The following is a 25,810-nucleotide window of genomic DNA, read 5'->3' as shown; positions in this document are numbered from 1 at the left end:
TTTCCGAGGAGGTATCATAAAAGCAGCTCTCTTATTCAATCAAAATGGTATGCTAGGTACCCATACTTACCCCCAATAATTTCTCCACAAAAGTCCAGTTTGCCTGAGCCAAAAGAGCTGGAGAAACGTCCTGATTAGTATGCAATTTCGCATTTTTATCATTATTGGGAATAGGCGGCTTTCCAAAAGTAAAACCCTTCCGCAACTCTCTTGCCCTTGGGATGCTTCCCTTACTCACAACCGGGGTTTTATTTAATATATCCTTGTGCAATAAAGGAAACTGCCTGCTCACTGTAGGTTTAGAATTCATAATTTCGCGCGGCATGGGAGTTTCAAACTCTGGGTTTTGCAATCTCCTTTCCAGCAATTTTTGCGTCTCGTGCATGATAGTGCAGGGCTCATAAGCAATAGATCTGAGCAAGTTTTCACCCCCATAGCGTTGTTTTAAAAGTTTTATTCTATTGTCGAAAATTTGGAGATTATCATCGCGCTCTCCCCATTGAGATAAGATTTTGTTGTCTATTAAAGTAGCAAACATCTGAGACTCTAAAAATCGCCACAGGAAGAGACGGTCAGTTTCCGGTTGGTCCGAAAGGAAGGATGCTTTATCGAAATTTTGCATTTCATCTCGGTTATTAAACCAGTCTTCTTTATTCTGGAAAAAGTTTGTAAAATCAAAGATATTAAGCGATTACGCTGCTTACATGATTAGTGGGAAATATGACGAAATTCTCATAGGACTGGAATATATGAACGAATCTATTCAAGAACGTCTCTCTCACAGCATTATTGAATCTCATTTCTTCTAGGTAACAATCGGAAGGCTGTTGTATTTCCTTTTTATCCAAGGCAACTCCGGTTCGCCTTACAATATCAGCGATTCTTTGCAAAGCCTCAGATCGCGCTGAACCGGGAGGCGAAGGAGGCCTATCACAGTCAAGAGTATTATGTAGGGAAAGTTTTCTTTGGTTTTGAGGTCTACCCGGAAGGGTGTTGCAGCTCCTAGGTGGAGCATCCTAAATTAAAAAATATTACTACATGAAACTACTGGTTTAATGATTATACTTTACCCATAAATTTCTGACGTTCTCAGAATTTGGCACATGCACGCCGTACTTGTCCAAAAGGGACCAAATTTCGGCGACGAAAGTCTCCAAATGTGGAAAAATGGGCATTTCCTCGGGCAGCTGCACTTTACACTTATCGATATCAACGTAACATAATGTGGCCTCCGAAGCCAATTTTAAGTTTTCAGAAGAGGCATATAAACCTATAAAATTTTATAAATGCAGAGCTTTAAAATCAGCCTTATATGAATGTCACTACCCATTAAAAATGGAACTGGGGCGTCAAGAAAATGGTGCAGCTCCGCAGGTAAAATAGGAACATAAACGTGAGGCCATGAGAAGGGGAACAACAATGTCGTCATTCCTTCTGCAACCACCATCAGTTTTTGAGAATCTAAATCAAAATACATTTAGACTCGAAAAAAAAAGGTTCAAGACTCACCAGTGCTTCTCAATAAAACTTGATTTTCTAAAAGTAAACAAGTAAATAATTGGACTATAATGTCCACTCCCAGCCACGTGAACATGAGTCGCATATAGTAATCAGAATGTGGTAACTCTAAGGGTGGAGCTGGGTTTTGCAAAATTGTATTTGCCGGTGGTAAGTGAGGGTCTGAGGGTGGCAGATGGATGAGAATGCTTTTTCCCGGAGCTGGCAACTCCATCTGTAAAAAAATAGTAGATTTCTATATCTTAAATCCGTCAGTTCATATTCACTCATTTCCAGTTTCATGGAAACGCATATGTAACCAATTAGCTACTTATCAATTAAGATGATGCAAGACATCTTGGAATTCTGACTATTACACGAATCTAATATAATAAATGATTATAGAACAATAAACATCCATTGAACGTCCTTTAGTAGGTGATCTTAACCCGAATTTTTCAACGCTAACTTGAACCGATTACCCTCTCAATAATTAAATGCCCCTTAGTAACTCTTATAAATTTAACGAAATGAATGTGGTAACTTTAATTCATATTATGTTACAACAAATAATATGTGTATTTTTCTTTTTCTTGTAACCAAGCTATATGCCTAAGTATATTTTTTCAAGGACCGTTGATATCGTTCCGATAATACCAACAACGACGACAAAATTATAAGTGTATTAGTTGAATTCAGTTAGGTAACAAATAACCATGGCCTATTCTCTGTCTCTCGATAGATTTTCCGGTAAATTAGCTGTGGTAACTGGTGCCTCTTCCGGTATTGGTAAAGCTATAGCTGAAGGATTGGTGAAATATGGTTTAATAGTGGCCGGCATAGCTAGACGAAAAGAGTGAATATTGGAACACTCTGAAGAACTCTCTAACGAAAAAGGAAAACTTTATGCCTATAAAACTGACTTAACCAATCAGGACGAAATTTTAACTACATTTAAGAAGATCATTCAGGAACTAGGTCCTATTCACATATTAACAAATAACGCAGGATTACGCTTACCAGGATTTATAATCGACGGCGACATTGACAAATGGAAAACCATGCTTGATACCAACGTTCTAGGTCTTACAATAGCAACTAGAGAAGCCATCAAAAGTATGATATTTCACAACATTAAAGGGTACATTATAAATGTTAACAGCGTGGTAAGACACTCAGTTCCAAATAATCCTCGATCGAACCTGTACCCTGCTACAAAGTTCGCAGTAACTGCTTTAACTGAGACTCTGAGGTTTGAAATCAACAAGGAACATCTGCCTATTAAGGTGACGAGTTTGAACCCAGGACGTGTCAAAATGGAATTCAGAGACATCGCTGATGGAAAAGAAAGCGCTGAAAGGGATTTTGCTCTACCAGGTTTAGTGGCTGAGGACGTGGCAGATGCAGCTTTTTACATTTTGGCAACTCCTGAGCATGTTAATGTTAAAGAGCTTATTGTTAATTGCCAGCCGAGTGTGTGATAGATAAAAGGAAACTAAAATGAGCAAAAATTATATTACTTACCTAAAAACCTTAAAATGCGCTTGTACTGCTTATTTTTAACCGTTTTTATATTTATTAAAATACTGCATCGCATAGAAAAGCACAAGAAAAATGAATAAAATGACAATAACGAAAAAGAAAATCATGTTTTTCACTAGGAATGTTGGTAACATCAGACTTAATAAAATTAAAAGAGACAGTCTGAAGCTAAATGACCCCAGTAATCTACTAACCAATTCATTATATGTATATATATTATACCGAACGGAATGATAACTGATGATTAAAGTAACAAAAATATTGGCAATTATAATAAATGATATGAAAAAATAATCGTTCTAAGTAAAAATTGTTGGAACCCTCATAACAGTAATTAAATAACCAATTATTGCCAATTAATTTACCTCATATAATAAGTTGAATACGTAGCTCTCTAGGCTGAGGCCGTTGAGAGAGGCAGATTTCCTAGGCGCACATCTTAAAATGCAAAAGATATTATCACATGTGTAATAAAATGTTGATTTACCTTACCTGTACAAGTTTTCTAGGAACATTTTAGCTGCCTGCACATATGCAGTCTGACAAATTATTCCAATACACTTTGACACAAACAACTTGTCCTTGACTATATCATAATAAGTCAATATTGAGCTGTTCACATTTGGGGAGTTGAGTTTGAAATGTTTAGGTAAAGACCGTGATTGAGGGCCCTGGTTTTGCACCTGTTGTATAGATCTGTTTTTCACACCACTGGACAGTTCTGTTACATACATGGCCTAAAAAGCTCATTTATAATATTCGTGAACATAAGATGAAAACTGCCACTTACTTGTAACGTTTGCATTGCGGTGCAAATATCACGGTTCCGGACTTCTTCGTAAAATATCAAACTAAAGCCATAACACCTTTTGCCATTTTCCCTTGTTATAAGGAAAGAATGGAAATTTGGAGATTGGGTTACTGAGTGCTTTTGAGTTCTAAATTTGAGACCACTGGGCAAGGAAAGCTAGAGGACAGAGAGAGAGATAGACGATGTAACAAAAAAGTGGTGTAAAGCATGCAATAATTTCTTTTGTTTAAACAATTAAATTTGCAATTAGCAATCACTAAGTAAATTAAATAATGTCTTCTCAAGTGTATGTAACAATCTATGGCACATTAAGAAGACATACATATTCTTTTAGTTAATGACAGCACTTTCGCTTGTAATTTGAGCACTAACTGCCACATAAAATCATCTGTATAAATAGTGAAATGGACTTACCATAGAAACAGCAGATTCATCAAAAGGATTTGCTTTATTACTCTCGGGATAATGAGCCAAAACTTTACATTTGTAAGACCGTTCCAAAGGTGAAATATGCAGGTTATCTGTAAAGTGCACTGATATAATTTAAATCTGATAAATAGTAATAATCAGAAAATCATTAGTTATCTATTAAAAAAGCTTAAGGTCCTAGGGCCTAGGGGGTGGGTCATAACAGACCTTATATGTAGGTGACAATTATCGGTTAAGTCAGTTCAATATATTATAATACAATAAGTACTAGGATCTATGTAAATCATATGAAGATAGTAAAAGTACTTTAAAATATGTTTAAATATACATACATATATATGTATATCCTTAGAACCAGACCACCTATGGAACAACTCCTTTTTAGTTAGGCCTCAATTGCCAGAGAGATATCCAGATACCTATGTCTGTCTTCAGATGTATTATGGGCAAATTTAGATACTTTTTCAGTGAAATGACACAAATGTCTCCCTTAGAAATTGAAAAAAATCAAGAACTTCTGCATGGAGGATTTCTACTGATATTGATTTATTGAACAATATAGAAAGTTGAAATATGTGAGTATTCATAAATGAAACAAGAAAATATCAAATTTTAAATGTACTTGTGTGACATTAATGTCAATAGTGTTGAATGGTTTACATGCTCAATGCAATGAAAACCACAAAGCACCAAGTTAAAACCAATGAACTATAAGTTTTGTTAGGGTTTTTTATAGTTTTATTGACACATTTTAGAGAATTAGGTACAGGTGCATGTATACATAGCAACTTTTGATTTTAAAAAAATGACCCATTTTAATGCAACTGTGAATGCCAGAAATCATTTTTTACATTCATTTCCTGTAAGTCATCACATATACCTAACTCACTGCAAATAGATATACCTGCGCCTAGGACACAAACGTAAATGTTTGAATTAAGGTCTGACAGAAAAAAAAAAGACTTTGTTTCAGTACTCATGCACATGATCATCATCATATAAGTGAAGCAATTCTGGAAGGTATTGATGATTGACAGTTGATCTACTTCATTGAGGTTTTAGTAAGAATGTTATATAGTGTCAATACAGTTAATTCAAATTTTGCTGTCACTATAAGTGATCAATATTTGGTAATATAGAGCTCAAGAGAAAGTTCCAATATTTTTTTAGTTTTGATATTAGTATTAGTCTTAAGGTGTTCTGTTAAATCAAGTTACACATCTTTGATGAGCATACTTGAGAGTATGGCAATAATTAAAAAATGTGGAAGTTTGGTTTTTTATAAATTTCTAGATAGTTTCCCATAACAGTCGACCAGATATCAAAAGCACCCCTTATGTAACTTCATATTTCCCAAAAAACTTAGTGAACATGCACATATTTGAGGACACCAAATATACTTACCAGAATATTTATCTGGTTCTAATCCTGAATTATAATCTAATCCACAAATCACAAAGTAATCGGCAAACTTTGCCATGTTTTGATAGCAATTTGGTAGGCAGATTGGCAGATGATTGTTAAGAAAGATCACCTTTTCCCCTGAATGTTATGAACAATTTCAATGGAATTATTAAGCGAGTCCATTCAGAAACCATTTATAACTGTACTCAATAATTGTGAATAAATTTTAATTTCAAATATGAGTCGTAATTACTTTCACAAATCTTTTCTCTGTATTGTCTTTGGCATTTAAAGTTCGCATTGTTTTTATTTTTAAACATATGATGATGAATGACACGTTTCTTGACTGATTGACATATATCAAAAGCTTGATAGGAACTTTCAGTTTAGGAATCGTACATGAAGATTGAGAGTGCAGTCAGTTCAATTGCACCACTAACACTAATCGTTCTGCGTAGAGAGTGGTAAAAAACTTTCAAAAATAACTACTAATAAGAAAGATTATGGGACTTTCTTTTTCGTACATTCTTTTTGATAAAAATAGTCCTCGAGTAATTAGTTTTTCAGCTAATATAGAAATGAGTTTCTCATTAGCCTATTTCGTTTTGCATTTAATTTAGTTAAGTTACGGTCACCAGATGTCAAGGAAATTAGAGACAGAACCTATGTCGTCCTCTAGTGATAGAGAAATGAAGTGGCGATTTTTGTCATTAATAGAGATATGTGTCCTGGATATGTAGATTAGCAATCTCGCACACAGATAGCGCTCGTAGTTCTAAACTTCCCGCAAAAACAATTTGAAAAACGGTTTTTTACCAAAAGTTGATAACTGTTCATTAGCAATAACATTTTTTTAATTAAAGGCAAATTTATGCTTTCTTTCCTTCATTTAATTAATGTTAACATCAACAGATCTTTTGAAAGATATTCATTAAGGAGCCAACGATTTTTGCATTTTTTACGCTTCTGCGTTATCTATTTTAATTTGATTGATGCGTGATTCCAATTTACTTTCAGTCGCGGGAATCATAAAACTGCTTCACGAAATAAACTTGGTAAAGGGAAAAAGACAAATTTAATTAATTCAAAACATTACTGTTTTTTTCCAGCATTTGATGCGCTATCACACTGAGCTCTTCCACATTCACATACTCGGGTATTGATAAAACATAAAAAGTTGCATCTGCCACATCTTCAGGCTTCAAATTCGCCAGAATATTGTCCAACCGAGCGGCGTCCTTCCCATCAGGCATAGTCTTGAATTCTGTTTTGACCAACCCAGGGCTTAAATTTATAATCTTAATTTCTAGTTTCTCTTTGTTAATTTCCAACCTTAATGTTTTCGATAAAGCCGTAACTGCAAATTTACTGGTTGGGTAGATGGACAGACCAGAAACGTTAATCACAATATTTTCGAAAATATTGTTAATAATCACGATGTGTCCTTTGGTGTTACGGGCTTTCGTGTTAGTAGCTATAGCCTGTCTAGAGGCAATTGCCACGCTTAGAACGTTGGTATTTAAAATGGTTTTTCATTTCTCGATGGTGCCCTGGATGATATTCTTTGAGTCGCACTTCAGCGTTATTTACCAGAATGTAAATGAGGCCTAGATCTTCCTCAAGCCTTTTGCAAGTTGAAATTATTTCTTCTAGTTTGGTCAAGTTTGTTTTAAACGGTATTATTTTACCCTTTTCACTCGTGAGCTGTAGGGCCAGTTTTTGGACTCGCTCCAATCTTCTTGCCAATTCTGCCACGGTCAGTCCATATTTTCTCTAATTCTTCAACGATGGCCTTGTCGATTCTCGATAAGACACCGATCATTACAGCTACTTTACCACGATATTGGTCCAGTGAGAGGAAATAAGACATTTTTACAAATAGATTTATTGAAGTTGATAAAAGGAGTAGTACGCAATTCAATTCACTTTTCGTAATATGGTGCAATTAAGAAATACATGTGAGTGATACCTCTTTAAATCATCCTAACTTTTTTCTTTGTATGAGAACAAGTACACTGAAGCTCCGGAAATAATTACAAAATTACTGTTATAATTGCGCAAGCAATATCTCTCTCTGAGTCCCTGATGAGAAGGTCATATAAGTAGATTTTTTCCTGAATAACTTGAGTAATCGAGGAACAAATGGTGAAAGCTTTTGATGGTCGTTGAGTTGGATCGAGACACTCTTCAAATGAAGAAAGGTATCTACATGCAACTTCCCTCATAAGGAATTTTAGCCAATGTCATTAAATCGCGATTTACATTAAGGCACCAAAGCATCATGATGCCCATACCTGTATTGATTAAGTGATTAGCTCATGTACTATAAAGCGCATTAAGGCGAAAGGTATGAGCTATCAGATTTGGTTAACACTCATATAGGTACATAATAATTTCACATAAATATTTATTTTGAGTGGTGATTGTAGTCAAAATAAAAATAATTCACATATATGAAAACATGCTGTTAATATGTTGACTGATAAACATTGAGGCTTGAAATCAAGAGGAAGAGACTCTTAATTAATATTACAAGTTTGGGTTTGATCACAAGTTGTTGAGGTGGCCTCTCGTTTTTTAGCTTTGAGGGCTGCGAGAATGTAACTGATGTAACGATTTACGTTTTGGCTATATCTGATAGTGTGAATATCAATAAGAAACTTATTGTGTTAGTGTGCCTGGGCAATTTACTTAAATTAATCTATAACTGCCAATTCCCAGTACATTTTAATTAACAATATATGGTCCAAATATCTACAATAACCTACAGCTGATGGTACGTATTGTCACAAAATTTGTTTAGATCAGAATCCTGCGACTTAATGCAAGAAATACATCTATTACAGGTGTATTTTTCTAACTCTTAAGGCTATTTCTGGCCATTCAGATCAAATTGGTTTGTTTACCGTGTATGGGTTACATTTGATGATTCTATTCCCATATCCAGATGCGAAGTATCTTTTATCGACGGTGGTTTATTTAGATTTTGTGTAGTTCACACCCGAAATTAGAATTAACGAAGGGTTGACTAGTTCTATAATATCGATTTAAGTAGAGAAGAATTTAGTTTGAATTGAGCGCGCTTGAGATATGAAATGTGTCTTACTACGGACTATATGCTTCCGGTCACATATTCTTGATTTCATGCAGTAAGGTCTCGTTTTTGTTAATAAAAAATGTGTACCGAATTTCTATTTTCCTGTAGCGATTTTTGACTGGTAAATTTCTGACTGTGAAGTGATTTGCGGTTTTAAAACATCGAAAGTGTCTGAGAGGATGTTTCAACTGGTGTATGAGATGCTTAAATCCTGAGAATTTCTGGAATAATTATCGAGGTAAATGCGTGTTTTCCGATTGCCATTATCTGGGCTTTAAATACAAATTTAATAGTAACATAACTTTACACGTTACAAATTTATAAGTAAAATTTAATAAAACTTAAAAATATTTTTATTCACCATTGCGACAAGAATAAAAACCCTTTGAATAATATTTTCCACAATGATTTTGTCAAGAATGTTTATTTTTGTCAAGCCAATTTCAATTTTCTTTCATAATTCACGTTATGAATATGAACCATCATTATATAATTTCGCTCAAAACTCGGCTTAATTTTCTATATTATATTTGCCGTTTTTTAGATATTTCCATTAAGATCAGTTTGTGTAGCTTGAAGGTGGTGAAGCAGGGTTAGGGACTCGAAAACACCACGTAGAATAGGTTTTTCCTTTTCAGTTTTATTGTATATCAGAATGGAGAAAAAATAAAATCAAAAACCCCATATTCTTTCAGTTGAAATACATCTTTTCCTGTCAACTGAAACTTACACTGCATAATATGAGTAATACAGACTATTAATTTGTTTATAAATTGACATTTTTTTCTTGAAATAAACGTTTTAATTTAATTTAAAGTAATGTAAAATTGTTCATATTAAATAAATAAATAATTTTTTTATAAATTGTTTATTTAATTTAGACTTCTATTTTATTTATTAGAATAGTTTTATCTTTGTTTATCTGAATAAAAAAAAGTACCATTGGAACTACGAAAAATGCGAATGTTCCAAATTTTTGGAGATGTATTTATATATAAATCACGCTGTGTATTAGTCAAGAAATTAACATCCTTCTCTCAAGACCTTTCTTCTATACGCCAACCCCATCTCAAGCCCTCTAAATAAACATTTATTTTTCTATTCAAGATTTCAACATTGTTGATTTAGTAAAGACTATTTTATTATTTTGGAGAAAGAATGTGTAAGGTTTGGAATACAACATAAACACACGCATGGATCCCATCTGTATATATTTACGTATTCCGCTGATATGTGAAGGTCATCTAGTCTCTTTAAGTACCATGACAAGCATATAAAACAGTCTCCATTCGATGTTTAGAATTTATAGCTTGATTTTTCGCCAAATCATCATTAGTATCATCACGATGTCATATTCGCTATCCTTAACCCGGTTTACCGGCAAACTCGCCGTAGTTACTGGTGCTTCATATGGAATTGGGGAAGAAATAGTACGCACTTTAGTGAAAAATGGCATTAATGTGGCAGGAATTGCTAGAAGTGTGGACAAAGTTCAGGAAATTGCCAAGCAGCTCAGCAATGAAAAAGGTAAATTACATGCCTTCAAAGGAGATCTTACTAAACAAGAAGACATACTATCAGTCTTTAATGAGATCGATAAAAAATTGGGCCCTATACATGTTTTGATAAACAATGCTGCTGTGTTTCCTACGACCGACATCATTGATGGTGATATTGAGAAATGGAAGAGCGTGTTAGACACTAACGTTTTGGCTGTAGCAATCTGCATAAGAGAAGCAGTGAAGAGTATGAAAAACAGTAACGTCAAAGGGCAAATCATTAACATAAACAGCACTTTTGGACATCGCATTTATGACGTCAAAGGTTTCCAGTTGTATGGTGCTAGTAAATTTGCCCTTACAGCTCTTACTGAAACTGTGAGATTGGAAATTAACAGGGAAAAGCTGCCTATTCAGATTACAAGCCTAAGTCCGGGACTTGTGAAGACTGAAGGAATTAAGCAGACATTTGGAGAGGAGGTGGTTGCGTTGCTCCCAAGGGATATTGCAGAAGCTGTTTTGTATGTCTTATCTACTCCAGAGCATGTTAATGTTAAGGAGCTTACTATAGTATCCAAAGGAGAAAATTAAGTTGTTTTCAGATTTTTGGTTTTATTTTAAGAATTTTTTTATTTTTTATCTTTATTTCAAAAATATTTAATGAACCTATTAAAAATTTATACATCGCTTGTAAAAAGTATTGCTACACGTTTATAATTTTTTATTTTCAAATGAAAAGGTCCCCACTGCAGTATATCAAATGAAAAGTAATTCAATGAAAGAAATAAAAATGAAAAGTGATACAACGGTATACTCAGAATTGAAATTGATCTTGTTGATTGTTCGCAAGCCAGCATGATGAAAAGCCATTTATAATCAAATCGAACGTAGAATAAAAATTTTCATAATTTAAAGGTTTATATTGTTCAATACAAATACAAAAATATAAATTGTTAATAAATAAAAGCTCTCTTTTTTGTGAAGCCAAAATTTAATCACCGTTTAACATGCTTTATTAAAGGCCTCACTACAGGATTAGCTGGATACACATCAGGAGGCAATAGAGATCTTTTCCTTCTGCCATTCAAAGTTCCCAAAGGTAACAAAACTGGATTATGTGATGCTGCTGCAGCCACCCCAAGAATGGCTAACCCAGCTAGTGGTATTAGGATCTTTTTAATAGTTGACATCTTGGAAAAAGAAATTATCATATGCTTAGTAAAAAGTTCTTATATTGTTACTCTTACCTGAACACCCCCAAAAGAATCTCCTCCACTATATCCAGGATAGTGATCTTCATAATCCCCAGGATGCCGTGGAGGAGGTGCATAACCGGGCCCATAAGCAGTGGGTCTTTCCCCAATATATCCACCTCCGCTATGAGGATACCTTAAGTTGTCATCAATAAATGGAGGTCTCCTATCTGAAAGGCGATACTGAATTATGAGCTCTGATAAATCTATATAGTACTGTACCATGTTCATAGGGTCCTGAGCCAGAAAGGGGGAAAGCTGAAGGGCCGTATCTTCCAGACTCATATACTGTAATATGTCAGTTTTATGATTTCTATTTGTTTGAGTTTTACGATGAAATTATACTTGCCTCCATAACCTGATGATTGAGGGTCGAGTCCAAATTGTCGTTTATTGCCCAAAAGGGATGTTAGTCCTCTTTTGGACTTGGTGCCCAAATCTTCATTTGGAGAAATTTCGTTTTTGGTTTCAGAGGGAGCCCCACGCTTGTCTTCTTCTCTGAGAATTTGAGGCTAAGAGAGAATAAAAAAATAGTTAAAAAAATTAATACGTCAGGAATAAATGTGCAATTACGAATTTTTTTGCTATTGTGTCTTGATAGTAATTGTTTGATGGAATATTCATCATTATTAGTAATTTTCAGATGTTCAAAGTTGTCGTTTTCGCAATATTGATCATTTATTAATTGTAAGAAGATCAGAGTAACGTTTGAAGATTCCAAATTTAGCGTTTAGTTTACCTAAAAACACCTTTAGAAGATAAAAATTCTATTTGTCCTAAATTGGTGAAATTGGATTTTCTAGATGATCTATTTCAAACAAGGAGATATAGACAAAAGTACCATGCCATAATTGCCAACGTAAAACGTTTTTAGTAATGTATGTGGGTGACGGGCTTCTTACATGCAAACATTCTCAGATAATCGTATATATCCTTAACCGGTCAAAAACAATATTTTAAATAACTTTGAGTAAGTCATATTACTAGTTAATGTCGAAAACTGAAATTGGTATTTCTATATCTCAGAAGAACTATGTATATAGAGAAAATTTTCTTGTGTTCCAATATGAACGATGCTATTCCAGTGAACATTTCCTGAATGTACCAATTGGAATTCCATCTTATAAACCTAGAATGTGACCTATATGAGCACTAACCTCACCTCTTTTTCAAATTCTATTACGAACATAATTTGCTAGAACCGTCCTCATTTATTTCTATTATCAATTTGATTGATTTCCTATTCAAAAATTCTGTCAATTTATTAATTATAAAAAAGTATAAATGTCCTTTTGTTTTCTTTAACATTAGTTAAAAAAACTTACTTTTTCATCTTCAAAAACTGACACTCCTTTCGACAAATCGAACCAAAACACCACCAAACTCGCAACAACCACAATGTTTCTAATCCTGACCATCATCATTCTCCTTATTCTCTTAGCATGGTCAGTACTGCACTCGTCGGATCGCAATAACAAAATATATTTCACATTATGATTTTATATGGCCTGGATGTGCAAATATGTTTTGATAATATGCAACAAATTGTATTGTTCCTCTAAATTTGACGCTCGTTCTTCATAGGTGACATTGTTTTCTCTATTATACTTGTCCAACCGACCATAGCGCCAAGGCTTCTTCGGTTGGTTCATTTCTCTTCTTGTAATTTAAATGGATTTATTGTAGGATACATCGAATTATTATTAAATACGACGCTATTGTTGGGAAAGGTTCACAATCAAAATGAAATTATTTTTTTATCTGTTTATGAGATAATGATTTATTAAAATCCTTGAGCGTGTGTGTATTTTTGACTCCCCAAATATGACCTTTCATAAATTGTCTCTCAATTTGAAATATAATCCTGAAACAAAAAGAAAAAAGGGGCTTAAAAGCTGAGAGTATTTTGATACCGTGAACAATCCTTAGGGAGGAGGGTGCACATTACGGCTATTGTGACGCTCACAAACTGTCGCAAATATTACATTTGATACAAGTGTTACGTTATGGTTTACTTTACAGATCCGACAGGAAAACGGGGGAGAAATTTCGTTTGATGCATACACTATCACTCCTACGTAGAGCAACTTTTTAAATTCAATTTTTTTTCATAATAACATGAATTTGAGATCATTTATTAAATTTATTATTAATTCAAATAAAAAATAAATATATTAATGTTAAGGTTTATTTATTAAATGTTTTTAAAATGTAAATAAAAATATTTTAAAATATATGGGTCAGAAGTGAAGCAACTAAAACATTTCTTGTATTTTCTCTTACAATGAAGTCTTTTATTTAGTATCTAGTAACATACCTCTTATTTTTAATTATTTTTTAACATCTGTTCTGCATAGAGTTTAATAATTTTTCAATATAATCTTCAGATATTGAGTTCCAAATATTTTAAATTTCTTTGGACAAAGCCGCTATATTCTTTTTTTATGAATTCTTCTGTTAATTTCATCCCTAAGGTTCTCTGGGATTCAGATCAGGGCTTTGAGCCGGCTAGACCATCACATCAACGTTATGTACGATTAATCACTCTTGAATTAATTTGAAGTGATGCTTTACGTTGTTGCCTTGTGGGAACATCTACCGAAAACTCATATTTTCTTTTACCCAGAGCACCAAGTCCCTTTCTAGAATATTTCTATAAACATAACGATCCATAATACTATCAATTTACTAATAGACCCACGCGAAACCCTCCAAAGTACTTCCAAATTATAATACCGCCATCTCCATGTTTAGCTGCCGATTCAGTATGTTTTAGATTAAATCGTTCATTAGTTATTCTTCTGACTCAACAAATTCCGTCTGATTTGAACAGTTTAAATCGACTTTCATTTGAGAAAAGGACAGTTTTACTTACTGATACAGAAACACATAACTCTTGTTGTATGTGACTTGCACTTTTGAACGGATCCTAGATGGATAACATTTTAATTCTTCCGTCCATCACTTTATCAGTTTTTCGTTTTCGGCCACACTTCGGAAGTGCATGTAAAGTTTCTCTATTTTTAAAGTTAGAAATCACCTTTAATAATATTGGTTTATTTAAATTTAAATCTTTTGCAATTTTGATGTGATAAATGAACACCTCTTGGCACCTTGAAATTTTTCAGTCAATTCTGTGAGTAGCAAAGTCAATATCACACAATAATATAAATAAACAAATTAGTTGCTCTACATATGAACCAAACGAAAAACAAAATAGGCTGAAAAAAGGACATAAATAAAATGTATTGCAAATTAATATATTTGTACCTTTGCAATATTTGAACAGACAAGAAATATATTTAATTAATTCCAAAAAAATATTTTTTTGGAAACGTGCTTGTCTTAAATTTTTAATTAGTTGCTCTATGTATGAGGGATAGTGTATATCCAGGCCTGTTTGCGTTAGGGTTTTTCCTGCTGCTTTTTTTTATCTACTAAAACGAACGTCATAGCAGATGATTGTTACATTAAACCAAAAATTGCCCTCTAGTTTAGGGGGGGCAAGCCCCACACTCTTAAATGGCCGAGGGTTAAATTTCGTGTTTCCAGGACCTTTATGACGTGTGATGCAAATTCGTTGACGACATGTTGTGCCAATGACACCCTCAAGTTATGACCAGCAAACAAATTTTGCTAATTTACGTGAACGAGTCGCATTTCATAATTAAAGGGCTTCACATAAAATAAACGTTAAAATTTTGTCGAGGGGAAACGGTTGCAATGGGCACGTTTTAAGGATAATGTGATAATTTAGGACGAGGTGTTTTAAATAGCTGCGAAAATTATTGCAGATGAGACAGAGCGAGTTTTATGACAATGTTCGTTGGAAAATGGAAAAATTACGTTTGCAGAACGTGAGCTTTTACATTTCACATTTCAGGGATGTGCCTCATGAATCATTCAAGATAATGCAAAGTAATTAAAATATGTGGAAGCGATCTCAACATTGGGAATCTTCCTATTTCTAATGGCTAAGAATGTCACTTTGGTTTCTATGCAAATTCGTAATGTCGCCATGGTTACCTTGAACTTATTTCTGGGAGTTTTCATAATTTAAAAAAAATATGAGTTTAGTTTCCTTTAATGTACTACTTAGACCTTAATTTAGGTTTATTTACAATTCTCCTCAGGTGAATAGACGAGAAGAAACATAGCAGACGCTTCAAGCCCACTATGAATTACCTTATCGTTTCGAGTGCTGTAAAGTCTCTATACTGTCTGCTGGATAAAATATCGAATTCCAAGATTCCGAATTGAGAAATATGTGTCTAAACCGGAATTTTTATTTTATGTGCAAAAATGTTAACATGCGACATTCCTAGTCCAGATATTTTCGGGTCGCTTCGTTTTATGTAATTCTTAACATAATCTTACAGTGTTCAAAACCCAGAAGAATTAAAAAGCTGAAAAGAGCTTGAAAGTTTCGAGTATTTTCAGCTCATTTGTATCCTCAAAATTATTCATTTAGACTCATCACAAACTTGCAGTTTTAGTAAAAAAATTGAAAGTTTCAGGTAGTCCACGTTCTGAATTAACTTCATCACAAATTTGAAGTTTTCGTGAATGATTTCAAGCTTTTTAAGGGCATTTCATCTTCTCAACATTTATCACAAACTAGGAAATTTTGCAAAAAAATTTAATAGTTTTTCAGGTTATCTTTTTCTTCACAAACATGCCCTTTTTGTGGGAAATTTAAAAGCTTCACATGCCTTTAAGTCATTTATTTTTTGACATTCCCTATGAATAGTGAAAGAGAATAAAGAGTGTGGAGAATCCTTAACGTTTCAGACCATTCCCCTTTCGTCAGAATTTTTCACCAGCATTATTATACATTTGCAATTTTCGCGAGAAACTTCAGGTATTTTCAAGTCAGGAAACGACTTGCACCTTCATGCCTGAAAGAATTGCAGCCTGTGCTTTTAATCAATACTTTAAAAACCTACACTTTTCGCGAATCTCTTGAAAGTTTCAAATATTTTCTCGTGAAAGTGTCAGATTTCCTCGATCAATCACAAACATGTAGATCCCTAGACTTACAGCAGAAGCTGAACATCACCCAGTCCTTTGCTTCTTCCAACCATCAATTCTTTGCTCAATACTTTTAGATTCTATTTTTCTTTCCAAAACCACCCCTAAATCTGATCAGCCTAAAGCAAACCCGACAGGCCATTCCATCAGCATCCCATGTATATTTCACGCACTAATGATTTTCGCATGGACATTTTGATGGCCCCATAAAATGCACGGTATTTAGATTAAACGCACGCAGACCACAAGTGGCGCCCATCGGGGCGTAATTACTGGGGGGATGAATCCACCCCCCGACGGACCAGCCGCAAGGTCTAAATGGGGTGATATGTGGCATAATATATATACGTTCCAACTAATATATTGTCCATGTAATTTCTGTGTACTATGGCACCTAAACAGGTATATATGTATGTATGGACAGTGTCGCAGTCTAGTTGTAGTAGATCGAGATTCGTTGTTTAGATTCATTGTAATGGGTCATTAATTATGTGCACACTGCTATGCGACAAATTCATATTCAACCCCCAAAATTTATTACAGTAAGGAATTTCCTGGGAATTGAAGGAATATATACGGCATTGGATTCTCGTATTTTGCCATTGTGTACCATAACAACTGCAAGATGTTGCAAATGATTGATGGCCCCAAATAACTTCAGATATACGAAATCTATTTCGTAATTTGTTGCATTTCGGTTTCATTTCAGACGTCAGCGTTCAGAGAAATTAATCTGAAATTGATGGAAGGCGAGTTTATAATTTGATGTTGGTAAATCCTTAGAAACGGCGAAGTTACTCTTCTACCTCAAGTAACTTTGTTTTTGAGATAGAAGGTACTTGCAATGGAATCACCATGGAAGTGAATATCCGACTTGGCTTTTCTATACAGGGTGTTTTTTTTTGGTGTGCCTATCATTGCTATCTCCGAAACGGTGAGAGTTACAGCTTCGATTAAATTAGACTAAATTGGCTCCTTATGGAGCTGATTAAGGAAACCGCTGCAAGGTTGCCACATTTTCAGTAGTTTCCTAGATATTTGAAAAAGTGTGAAAATGGTCCAAAACTTCAATCCCTCGTATTTCGTATACTATTTGTGACAGAAAAGAAGTTTAAATTACAAAGTTTCACAACTTTTTACTCTCTACAAAACGACATATCGAACGTCATTGTACAACTTTTAGTAACTAAGTAATCGGTATCAACTTCATTATTTTAAATGGAATAAATTCAGTATCTATATGTTTCGACATATGTGAAAAAAAAATCCCGAAACACCTCAATGTTAGGTGATAAAATTACACTTAACGTAAAAATTTCATCCCTAAATTTAACCCCCTTTACGGGACAGTTGCCACTACCAAATTTTTTAATTGGAAGCATAGATTTGTGATATCTCAATTGAAAAGTCTTTTTATTCTCTTTTCAAAATTGCTATGGTTTTAAACTTTGTTGCAAAGAACAATAGAAAAAAATAAATTCATGTATTTGATGACATTCTCTACCATAAACTCAAAACTTAATCACTAATACCATTTCGTCTTTGATAATGTAATAAAATACCAAAACAAATTAATCTCAATCTTCTATGAGATGTTCCAAATGCATGCCCGAAACCTCTTAGCAGTGTCCTAACCGTAAATAAAAATGTCTTCTAACATTAATCAACATCTGAAGCATAACCGATCTCATAGTAAGCTTTATTCTTTTTAAGCCAGTTAGATCGCGTGGTTTAGTTTTGTACACCATGCTGTCCATGTAGCCCTCTAAGAAGAACTCTAATGGAGTAAGATCAGGTGATCGTGTTGGCCATTTTAGCAAGCACGCTTCCCTGGTAGAAGTAATCCTCGCTTCGCTATCCACCGAATTGGAAAAGTTAAGTCGAGGTACATTAAGATTGATTTATTTTGTTATTCTGTTTCATTATCAATAACGAAGGGGTATTGGTTAATATGTTTTTAGTTTGTTGTAGAGAATTTCGTCAATTACATGATTTTTTTTCTATTACTTTTCTAATAAAGTTTAAAACTATAGCAATTTTGAATAGAGAATGAAAATACCTTTCAAATGAAGTATCATAAACCCATGCTTCCAATTAAAAAATTTGGGGGTTGCAATTGTTACGCCAAGGGGGTTAAATTTAAGGATGAAATATTTACGTTAGAGGATGTAATTTCAGAATTTAAAATTGATGGGTTTCGATATTTTTTTCACATGTCGAAATATGTAGATATTCTATTTATTTCATTTGGCTGTTCCACCCTTTATTTAAAGCTTGATTCGATATCAAGATTTTCATTTAATACTCCTATATCATATCAATACCAATAATTTTACTTTAAGTTAATTTGACGAATTTCCTCTGTTCAGAACTTCCTTTTGAAGATCTCAACAAGTAACCATTTTTTGAATTTACATTAAACATTATTTGATCGATTTGGCGTAATTACGAATAATTTTCATTATTCCTGGAAAACTTCGACATCTAGTATAGCTTTATAATAGACACACTGTATATTATTTCGTTTTGTGTATTTTCACCTTGTTTATATCAGCTGTGGAGTTTTTTGAATGTTTAAAAGCAATTGATATTGTTGAGTTTATGATTCATATCTTTGCAATAAGCAGATTGTAAAGTTTTTTGTATGTTTCCGTATCGATATCGTTTTTTAGATGATTTAGACGAGTGGTAGTGCGGCGATAAATAAAATATTCGTCAGCTTGAACTAATAATTGGGATAATCGGGTGTTCTTTTGGTTCAAAGATCCATGAAATAGGTCACTAGTGTAGTTGACATTTAGTGACTGAAAATGATGTTCGTGTAACTGACATTTGATAACTGAACGTAGGTGTAGTGTAACTGATATTTACTCACTAACAATGGGTTTCGTGTAACTGACGTTTAGTGAGGGAACGTAGGTGTAGTGTTACTGATATTTACTAACTGAAAATGAGTTCCGTGTAACTGACGTTTAGTGAGTGAAATTGCGTCTTGTGTAACTGTTCTTTACTGTCGGGCTTCGTGTTTACATGTATCGGATTAAATCGGTCTTCAAACTTAGTCATGCAGGAATGTACGCGAAAAGCATTTTTTTACAGATACAGCCTACAGTTTAATTTCCTATTTCCATGTTCACTCATATCAATTTTAGGGTGAAATTTATTGATACATGTACTTGATGACTACTTGACATGATACTCTATTCGCGTAGCTTGCCTTGATTTCAAGTCAAGACAAGTCAGGTAACTTGAAAATCAAGTCAAACACCAAATTTATAATTTTCAGATGCTCTCAAGTAAATATGCAGATTTGGAAAACTTGCTGCGTGAGCTCCAAGGAAATTCTACACCATGTCTGAATTTATTTCCATCCAACAGGTAGGTGGCATTTTGAAATTTTTGCTACTAATTGGACACAATAAGTCATGCTGTTTTATTATTGTTCTGATAATTAATTAAGTTGCCGACGTTTCTTAGTGACTTTTAACTGAATTCTTTATCATTTTCCTCGATGAATGTCACAGAAATTTGCGCTTCGGCGCTTTCAAGCACATTAATCTACGTAGCATCATCTGTATCAATTTGAAACAATTTTTGTATATTATGATTTATAGGAAAAGCCACTTTTATAGTCCCTGATGGGGGCAGGAGAAAAGCGAGATAAATCGCTTCTCCCTGAACAAATTTAAATTATTGCAAAGCAATAATTGAACACGTCGTAAGAAATGAACTAAGAAAAAAATAATATAATTTATTTTCTTTTTAAATCTGCGTCGCAGTATTCGCCTAAAATGAAGACCCAATACTTTAAGCAATAGAGAAGCAGCTTAGAATACTGACAAGCGTGGCGTAAGTCAAAACATCTACCAGATAATATTGGTATCAGGGCAAGTATTTGGACTAATTTTAAAATTTAAAAGCTCCTTTGTGCTTAGAAGCTGATTTGTGCTTCTACTCTTTTCAATGCAGTGCAGTATCAATAGTAGCCATAGATTTCTCTTTAAACTCCACAGAAAGCTCTTTAACAGCCGCCAAGTATCTTGTATTTTGCAACAATTCTTCAGCAGCAGTTTTCAATTTCTCCCCAGTTATGTCGTCATAACCTCTAACTATCGTATACTCCGTGTCTTCCTCATGTCTAGCATTGAGGTTCAGACCAAAGAATATTGGTTTCTGATCATGAATTGCTTCCTAGAGGCTGGTGACTTCCATATGGGACGCGAAGAGTTTCATTCTGGCATCACCCAGAAACATTTAATGAGTTTGTTGATTTCAGAATCCATGGTGGAGTTATGTCATGTTATGGAATGTCAGTTTAGGGAAACGAAGCTTCGAAGTGGATGTTGTCAGGGAAGTTCAGGTTTTAAGGCAAAATGTCTAATTTGGCTCTTCAGACAACGTGATAGGGGAATTTTATTAAAGCGCGACAATCGATTGAATTGCTTGTTTGCAGAATGTTTCTTCAGCTGAGCCCATTGAAAGTACATAATGCCAGTTTCTTTGAGTTGAGTAATTCATTGAAATGCTAAAACTTTCTCTGAAAATTAATCGTGAAAACTAACAAATACACACAATGTTATTTACCAACAGAAATTTCGGTCTCCATAAAGTCCAAGCTTTAACCATTCTCTCATAGAAAGATATCTCACTTTCAAATCCTGAAGTGTAGGTTGAAATATAAAAAGAGCAAGCTCAAATCTTTCAGCCGCCCATAGTACGTGGGCATACGAATTTAGCACTATAGACTTTTTACAGTTATGCTTTAATCCTTGGAGCTTTGGGTGCAAAGTTGACCTCCACAACAATTTGAGATCATTTTTCCTTTGGGACTGGTACGGTTGAAGCTGATGAATGATTAATTTAATTTTTTTTTTGGCATATGTAAAAGAGTTGTTACATACGCTTTGATTGACGTTTTAAAAGGAAAATGGTTGAAAATATCCACTTCATATCTTTTTGCGGCAAATGCTTTTAGCACTGGCTAGAAAATGACCAAATGGTTGAAACCTGAAAAATATTGTCATATACGCAGCTGTTTACGAGATAAATGAATAGAATACCAATACTGATTAGAAACATTTTAACAACTGAGGTTTAATTAAAGATTAAATTACTTAATTTTGGTCAACTATACATATAATAATTTATTGATAATAAAACGAGGGTAACAGTCAATTACTAATAATTTGTTTTCATAGGTCAAAGTGTCTGGTTTCGTCTCAATGATTCTTTTCAACATTTCCACTAAATAAAATCTATAGGCCGAATTACAGAGTTTTCTTTATATTTTCTTCAGTAGACCTCTTACAAAACCATAAAAATTTCACTGTCATAAATAATATCAATAAAGGAATCCCCATTGTTGTGGCAAAAACATCTAAGAGGTAGTACTGGTACCATTTCAAGTACTTAGCAGCAGAACTGAGCCTTGGAGCTCCTTTATGTCTGATAACATACTCAACCCAATAAACCGCTGTCTCCATTGGACTCAGAGGCCTGTCTTTGTAATCTTCTGAGATTTGTTTGGCGTTGGCTGCATATCTGAAATCGTCATTAGTTTTAATATCTTTATCTATACCTTAACTCACTGAGGATTTTCTAAGAGCTTCCTGGCAGCTTCCAGTAATCGCTCTTTGGATATGTCTTCATAATCCACCATGATGGCATAACCCATAGCTTCAGCGTATTTTATATTGAGGCTTTGATCAGCGAATATAGGGATTCCTAGCACAGGTATCCCGCAGTAGATTGCCTCTTGGGTTCCCATCATTCCTCCATGGGACACAAATAGTTTAACTCTGGAATCACCTGCAAAATGTTTCTTTGGTACTCGTAAAACGAAATTTTGATGGTATGTACATAGGATATCTTGTTGTGGCATCCATGGCTCTAAATGAACATTCTCAGGTATTTTTACATCCTTAGGGAACCTTTCTTTTGAGCCCTTTAGAAGAATTTTGTAGGGCAGCTCTGCGAATGTGCTTAAAAGAGCTTGTAGTTTTTCTTTTGGCAAACTTTCTATTACTAGTACAGACCCCATAGTAAAGTATATTACTCCTTTTTTGTCTGTAGTTAGGACTTTATTGAAATACTGGAAAAAAGGTGAATAATAAACAGAAGAAGGTATAGTATAATTTTGAAAATTGTAAAGGGTTTTGCAGGACGTTTTCTCACATTCCTCCATCACTTACTTCATTTACTTGATGTGACTCTTGCATATGCAAACCAGCCACCTCAATCACATTTGGTACCAATGCTCTGGCATTATTAATACTAAAATGCGTGTTAACCAATTGCAAACTGGTATTCTGCGCCAAAACATCCAAATCTGGCAATTTTTCTCCGAAAAACTCCTTTGCCATCACATTCGATGGCCAAGTGCTAAAGATATGGTACCTAAAAATCAACCTCATTTCTCTCCCTTCTCAATAGACTCGTCAAACACTTACAATAATTTTGCTTGGATCAAAGTCCAGGTATTAACAATCCTCTCATATAAACTCATATTAGAAAGATATTGCATAAAATAGTTAGGCACATAAGAGGGATTATCAGGAAGGCCAAACCTTTCAGAAGCCCATGGCAAGTTAGCACTGCTGGTCATCACAATGGAAGGTACCCCAAAGTACCATGCCCATCCTAGCATGCAATCCGATCCAAACAGCTCAGTAATGACAACGTCGTATCGTTTCGTTGTCTTTTTTAAGTTTATAAATTGATCAGATTTGAAGCTATTTTGACATATTTCTGCCCCACATGGGCCGGCCATAATTATAGTGAAGGCAGATCCTGGGGTATCCCGGAGGGTCCCTATAGTCATGTTGTTGGTCACTATTGGGGAGGTGCCTTTAAGACTTATATCTGTAAGGCTACAAAGTGGTTAATGAATTATTATGTAACACGTGTTTAACTTACCCGTTAATGGGTTCTTTCATAGGAAAATGACTGTAGACATCTACATTATGGCCCCGTTTCGCCAATTCTTTTAACAGTGGTTGAAACATACGGTAATGGCTTAATCCAGGAAAAGTAAAAATGGCTAGAACATTTGCACTAAAGCATGTTTCTACGAGAGATAGAACACAAAGCGCGACTTTGAACTTCATTGCTTCTCGTTCATCAAATACTGCTGAACAAAGCGTGTTTGTGCTAATCAATAACAACCTATATATCCATTACAAGCTGATAATTGGTAGATGATAAGACCAATTTACAAATTGGTACTCTATCATCTTTGGTTCAAGTCTGAAATTAGTGAAGCATCCCGGGGCAGCAATTCATGTGGGAAGTCAGAAATGTTGTGCACGGAATGTATTTGATTTTTCATCATTCGTTCGTATACTGTTTTGTTGCGTAATTTCTTTGATATTTTTTTGAGGTTTTCCAGACATTTCACTGCTCATGGAGACATAAATCGCTTTTCTTCCTCAGTAAGAAATATAATTTTTTTAAGTTCAGGTCTAAATCTTGAAAAGTCAGCAATCACTATAAAATACGAATAATCGGGAATATGTCTAAGTTTTTGTCTTGATAGGGTTTATAGGGTCTATTAAGATTTGATGTATTTTTTCGGTCAATTGGTCAGAAATTTTTGAGATATCGACGATCGAAGTATGAAAAATAAGTAGGTATCTTATTGAAAAAAGGATACCTTTCCCTAACAGAGATCTTGTATCGAGCCGTGTAACCATAAATTTTGCCCTGTTTTACTGAGTTATAGAAAATTTCGTAAAATTCTAGGGCTGTATCAGTGTTAAATTTACCATTCTAAAAAATTTGTTTAGTGTGCATGGCGTTCCAAATTCGAGGCTCAGATCATCTTATAGAAAAAATCTAATTATTCCTTTAATTGAAATCTAGCACTGAATAATTGCATAAAGCAGTTCGACGAATCACTGAGTCATTGCCAAATTGTTACTGGAGCTCAATTTTAGCATTTATTATAAGAATTTCAATTTCGTATGATGTAATAGTGAGTTACTTTATTTTGTATCTAATAATTTTGTTTTTTACGAAAACTGTAGATCCAATTTTAGTTATGAGTACACTGTTGTATCCCGTATTGAATTACCTTTTATTTGATATAATACAAAGGGCATCTTTCCATTTAAAAATAAAAAGTTACCAGAAGTAGCTAGATATGAGTGAAAAATTTGAACAGTGAAAAAAAACTTGTAGGCATTTAAGCATTTTTTTTAAATATCTGATTTATGAAAGTTATAAAAGTGTTGCAATACTTTTTACAAACGCTGTATGTCATAGTCCTGTTGGGATAAGAGAGGAAGTTTCCCCCAAGGGGAATATCGGTATAGCTGGAAATTAGGAAATTGATCTCATTCCATTCACGAGTTTATCGCCTACCCTGGCATAGGATCTTTAAAGAGAAAATAACCGACCACATCGACGTTGTATTCCCTTTTGGCCAGTTCCTCTAAAAGGGGTGAAAACTTGGTACAATCACTTATATTGTAATTTTCATTTTTAACATTGAAAAAAGGCTATAAGCAACATATTAACAAACAATATTTGAAACCTTTGTAATTTTCGTATTTTTTATTTATACCAATTAGGACATACTTGCTTTAGATACATGTATTTTAAAATGGGTATGAGGGCGAATGATTAGCTCGAGCTTCACATTTTTTGTATTTATTATAACTAGACGAAAAACAATCCAATCTAGAGCTTTAGGATGCTTTTAACGGCTGATGCAGATTGAAAAAATCTTATATTTAAATGTGTTATAGCAAACATATTCTGCTGAGGGTTCTGTTGGGAGCCGAGGAGATTAGGGCATAAAAGGGCCAGGCAATGCCTCTAATGCCTCACAATCCAAATGTGACAGAGCCAGCCTTTCATCCCTACTTTACATTCTTATTCGATTCAGGATTTGAAAGGACACACAAGTATTTTTGGTGGAATCATTTTTATATTTAAAAATAAGTGTAAACACGAAAAACACAATGAGTGATAACTTCATAGTCGGTAAATCTTTATTATAGTTCCGGATTATACTGCAGCTGCAAGCGATATCATCCCTTAATAACCCCTCCCTTAGCCTTATAGAGCAGTCAAAAGCAAAAGTTTTCGACCCCCTCGAGATTTATCTCGAGTTTTTGCTTTAGGTACTTTTTTGGCAATTATTTACGGAACTTTCCGGATCCTCCTTTTCTCCTTACATCTCCAGCCTGAAAAGATCCAGAAAAGGACTTGGGAACATGCTTTTTCTCCTACAATTAATCTTAAA

The 25,810-nt window shown here is 34.2% G+C and overlaps 5 protein-coding genes and 1 pseudogene across 7 annotated transcripts in view; 2 read left to right on the top strand and 4 right to left on the bottom strand.

Moving 5' to 3' along the window:
* pns (pinstripe) overlaps positions 1-5,988 on the bottom strand; it is a 30,604-nt gene extending 24,616 nt beyond the window's left edge. For both annotated transcript variants that reach the window (XR_010752177.1, XM_066390855.1), the window contains exons 1-10: positions 5,684-5,988; positions 4,265-4,371; positions 3,830-4,006; positions 3,532-3,776; positions 3,405-3,477; positions 1,510-1,732; positions 1,327-1,461; positions 1,071-1,270; positions 705-1,016; positions 71-655 (exon numbers count right to left, since the gene is read on the bottom strand). Coding sequence is in view for 1 of the 2 variants with exons in the window: in XM_066390855.1 (XP_066246952.1) it covers positions 71-655; positions 705-1,016; positions 1,071-1,270; positions 1,327-1,461; positions 1,510-1,732; positions 3,405-3,477; positions 3,532-3,776; positions 3,830-4,006; positions 4,265-4,371; positions 5,684-5,759 (2,133 nt within the window). In the remaining variant the exon portion in view is untranslated. The remainder of the gene's footprint in view (positions 1-70; positions 656-704; positions 1,017-1,070; positions 1,271-1,326; positions 1,462-1,509; positions 1,733-3,404; positions 3,478-3,531; positions 3,777-3,829; positions 4,007-4,264; positions 4,372-5,683) is intronic.
* On the top strand, positions 2,110-3,012 carry LOC136409424 (farnesol dehydrogenase-like; annotated as a pseudogene).
* Positions 5,989-6,762: 774 nt separating the features above from the next.
* On the bottom strand, positions 6,763-7,553 carry LOC136409541 (farnesol dehydrogenase-like). Its single transcript, XM_066391117.1, has 2 exons — positions 7,381-7,553; positions 6,763-7,186 (listed from the first exon to the last, which is right to left on the bottom strand). The coding sequence occupies exons 1-2, from the start codon at positions 7,551-7,553 to the stop codon at positions 6,763-6,765; spliced, it is 597 nt and encodes a 198-aa protein (XP_066247214.1).
* Positions 7,554-10,080: 2,527 nt separating this feature from the next.
* Positions 10,081-11,209, top strand: LOC136409471 (farnesol dehydrogenase-like). The gene has a single exon (XM_066390971.1). The coding sequence runs from the start codon at positions 10,127-10,129 to the stop codon at positions 10,868-10,870; it is 744 nt and encodes a 247-aa protein (XP_066247068.1). The 5' UTR covers positions 10,081-10,126; the 3' UTR covers positions 10,871-11,209.
* Positions 11,181-11,887, bottom strand: LOC136409540 (uncharacterized). The gene is made up of 4 exons (XM_066391116.1): positions 11,878-11,887; positions 11,755-11,820; positions 11,527-11,702; positions 11,181-11,469 (listed from the first exon to the last, which is right to left on the bottom strand). The coding sequence occupies exons 1-4, from the start codon at positions 11,885-11,887 to the stop codon at positions 11,275-11,277; spliced, it is 447 nt and encodes a 148-aa protein (XP_066247213.1). The 3' UTR covers positions 11,181-11,274.
* Positions 11,888-21,805: 9,918 nt separating this feature from the next.
* LOC136409627 (UDP-glycosyltransferase UGT5-like) lies at positions 21,806-23,704 on the bottom strand. 2 transcript variants are annotated; one of them, XM_066391256.1, is made up of 6 exons: positions 23,479-23,704; positions 23,013-23,432; positions 22,755-22,959; positions 22,423-22,654; positions 22,152-22,371; positions 21,806-22,104 (listed from the first exon to the last, which is right to left on the bottom strand). In XM_066391256.1, the coding sequence occupies exons 1-6, from the start codon at positions 23,667-23,669 to the stop codon at positions 21,831-21,833; spliced, it is 1,542 nt and encodes a 513-aa protein (XP_066247353.1). In that variant the 5' UTR covers positions 23,670-23,704; the 3' UTR covers positions 21,806-21,830. The 2 variants fall into 2 exon arrangements, with proteins under 2 accessions (XP_066247353.1, XP_066247354.1); XM_066391257.1 differs by having other exon boundaries at positions 21,812-22,104; positions 23,013-23,424; positions 23,479-23,596.
* Between the last annotated feature and the right edge of the window lie 2,106 nt (positions 23,705-25,810).

This window comes from Euwallacea similis, chromosome 6 (genome assembly GCF_039881205.1).
Source record: "Euwallacea similis isolate ESF13 chromosome 6, ESF131.1, whole genome shotgun sequence".
In the NCBI taxonomy this organism is placed as follows: Eukaryota; Metazoa; Arthropoda; class Insecta; order Coleoptera; family Curculionidae; genus Euwallacea; species Euwallacea similis.
This window is presented reverse-complemented; position numbering and strand designations above follow the sequence as displayed.

Bases quoted from the DNA above. Each gene is read 5' to 3' on its own strand.
- LOC136409541 (XM_066391117.1), bottom strand. From the start codon at position 7,553: ATGTCTTATTTCCTCTCACTGGACCAATATCGTGGTAAAGTAGCTGTA. The intron at 7,187-7,380 runs GTGAAAAGGGTA...CAACGTTCTAAG, and splicing joins ACTGGCCCTACAGCTCACGA to CGTGGCAATTGCCTCTAGAC.
- LOC136409471 (XM_066390971.1), top strand. From the start codon at position 10,127: ATGTCATATTCGCTATCCTTAACCCGGTTTACCGGCAAACTCGCCGTA.
- LOC136409540 (XM_066391116.1), bottom strand. The intron at 11,703-11,754 runs GTACAGTACTAT...ATCGCCTTTCAG, and splicing joins CTCAGGACCCTATGAACATG to ATAGGAGACCTCCATTTATT. The intron at 11,470-11,526 runs GTAAGAGTAACA...TCTTTTTCCAAG, and splicing joins ATTCTTTTGGGGGTGTTCAG to ATGTCAACTATTAAAAAGAT.
- LOC136409627 (XM_066391256.1), bottom strand. From the start codon at position 23,669: ATGAAGTTCAAAGTCGCGCTTTGTGTTCTATCTCTCGTAGAAACATGC. The intron at 22,960-23,012 runs GTAAGTGTTTGA...GTTGATTTTTAG, and splicing joins TTGATCCAAGCAAAATTATT to GTACCATATCTTTAGCACTT. The intron at 22,372-22,422 runs GTACATACCATC...AACATTTTGCAG, and splicing joins GCCACAACAAGATATCCTAT to GTGATTCCAGAGTTAAACTA.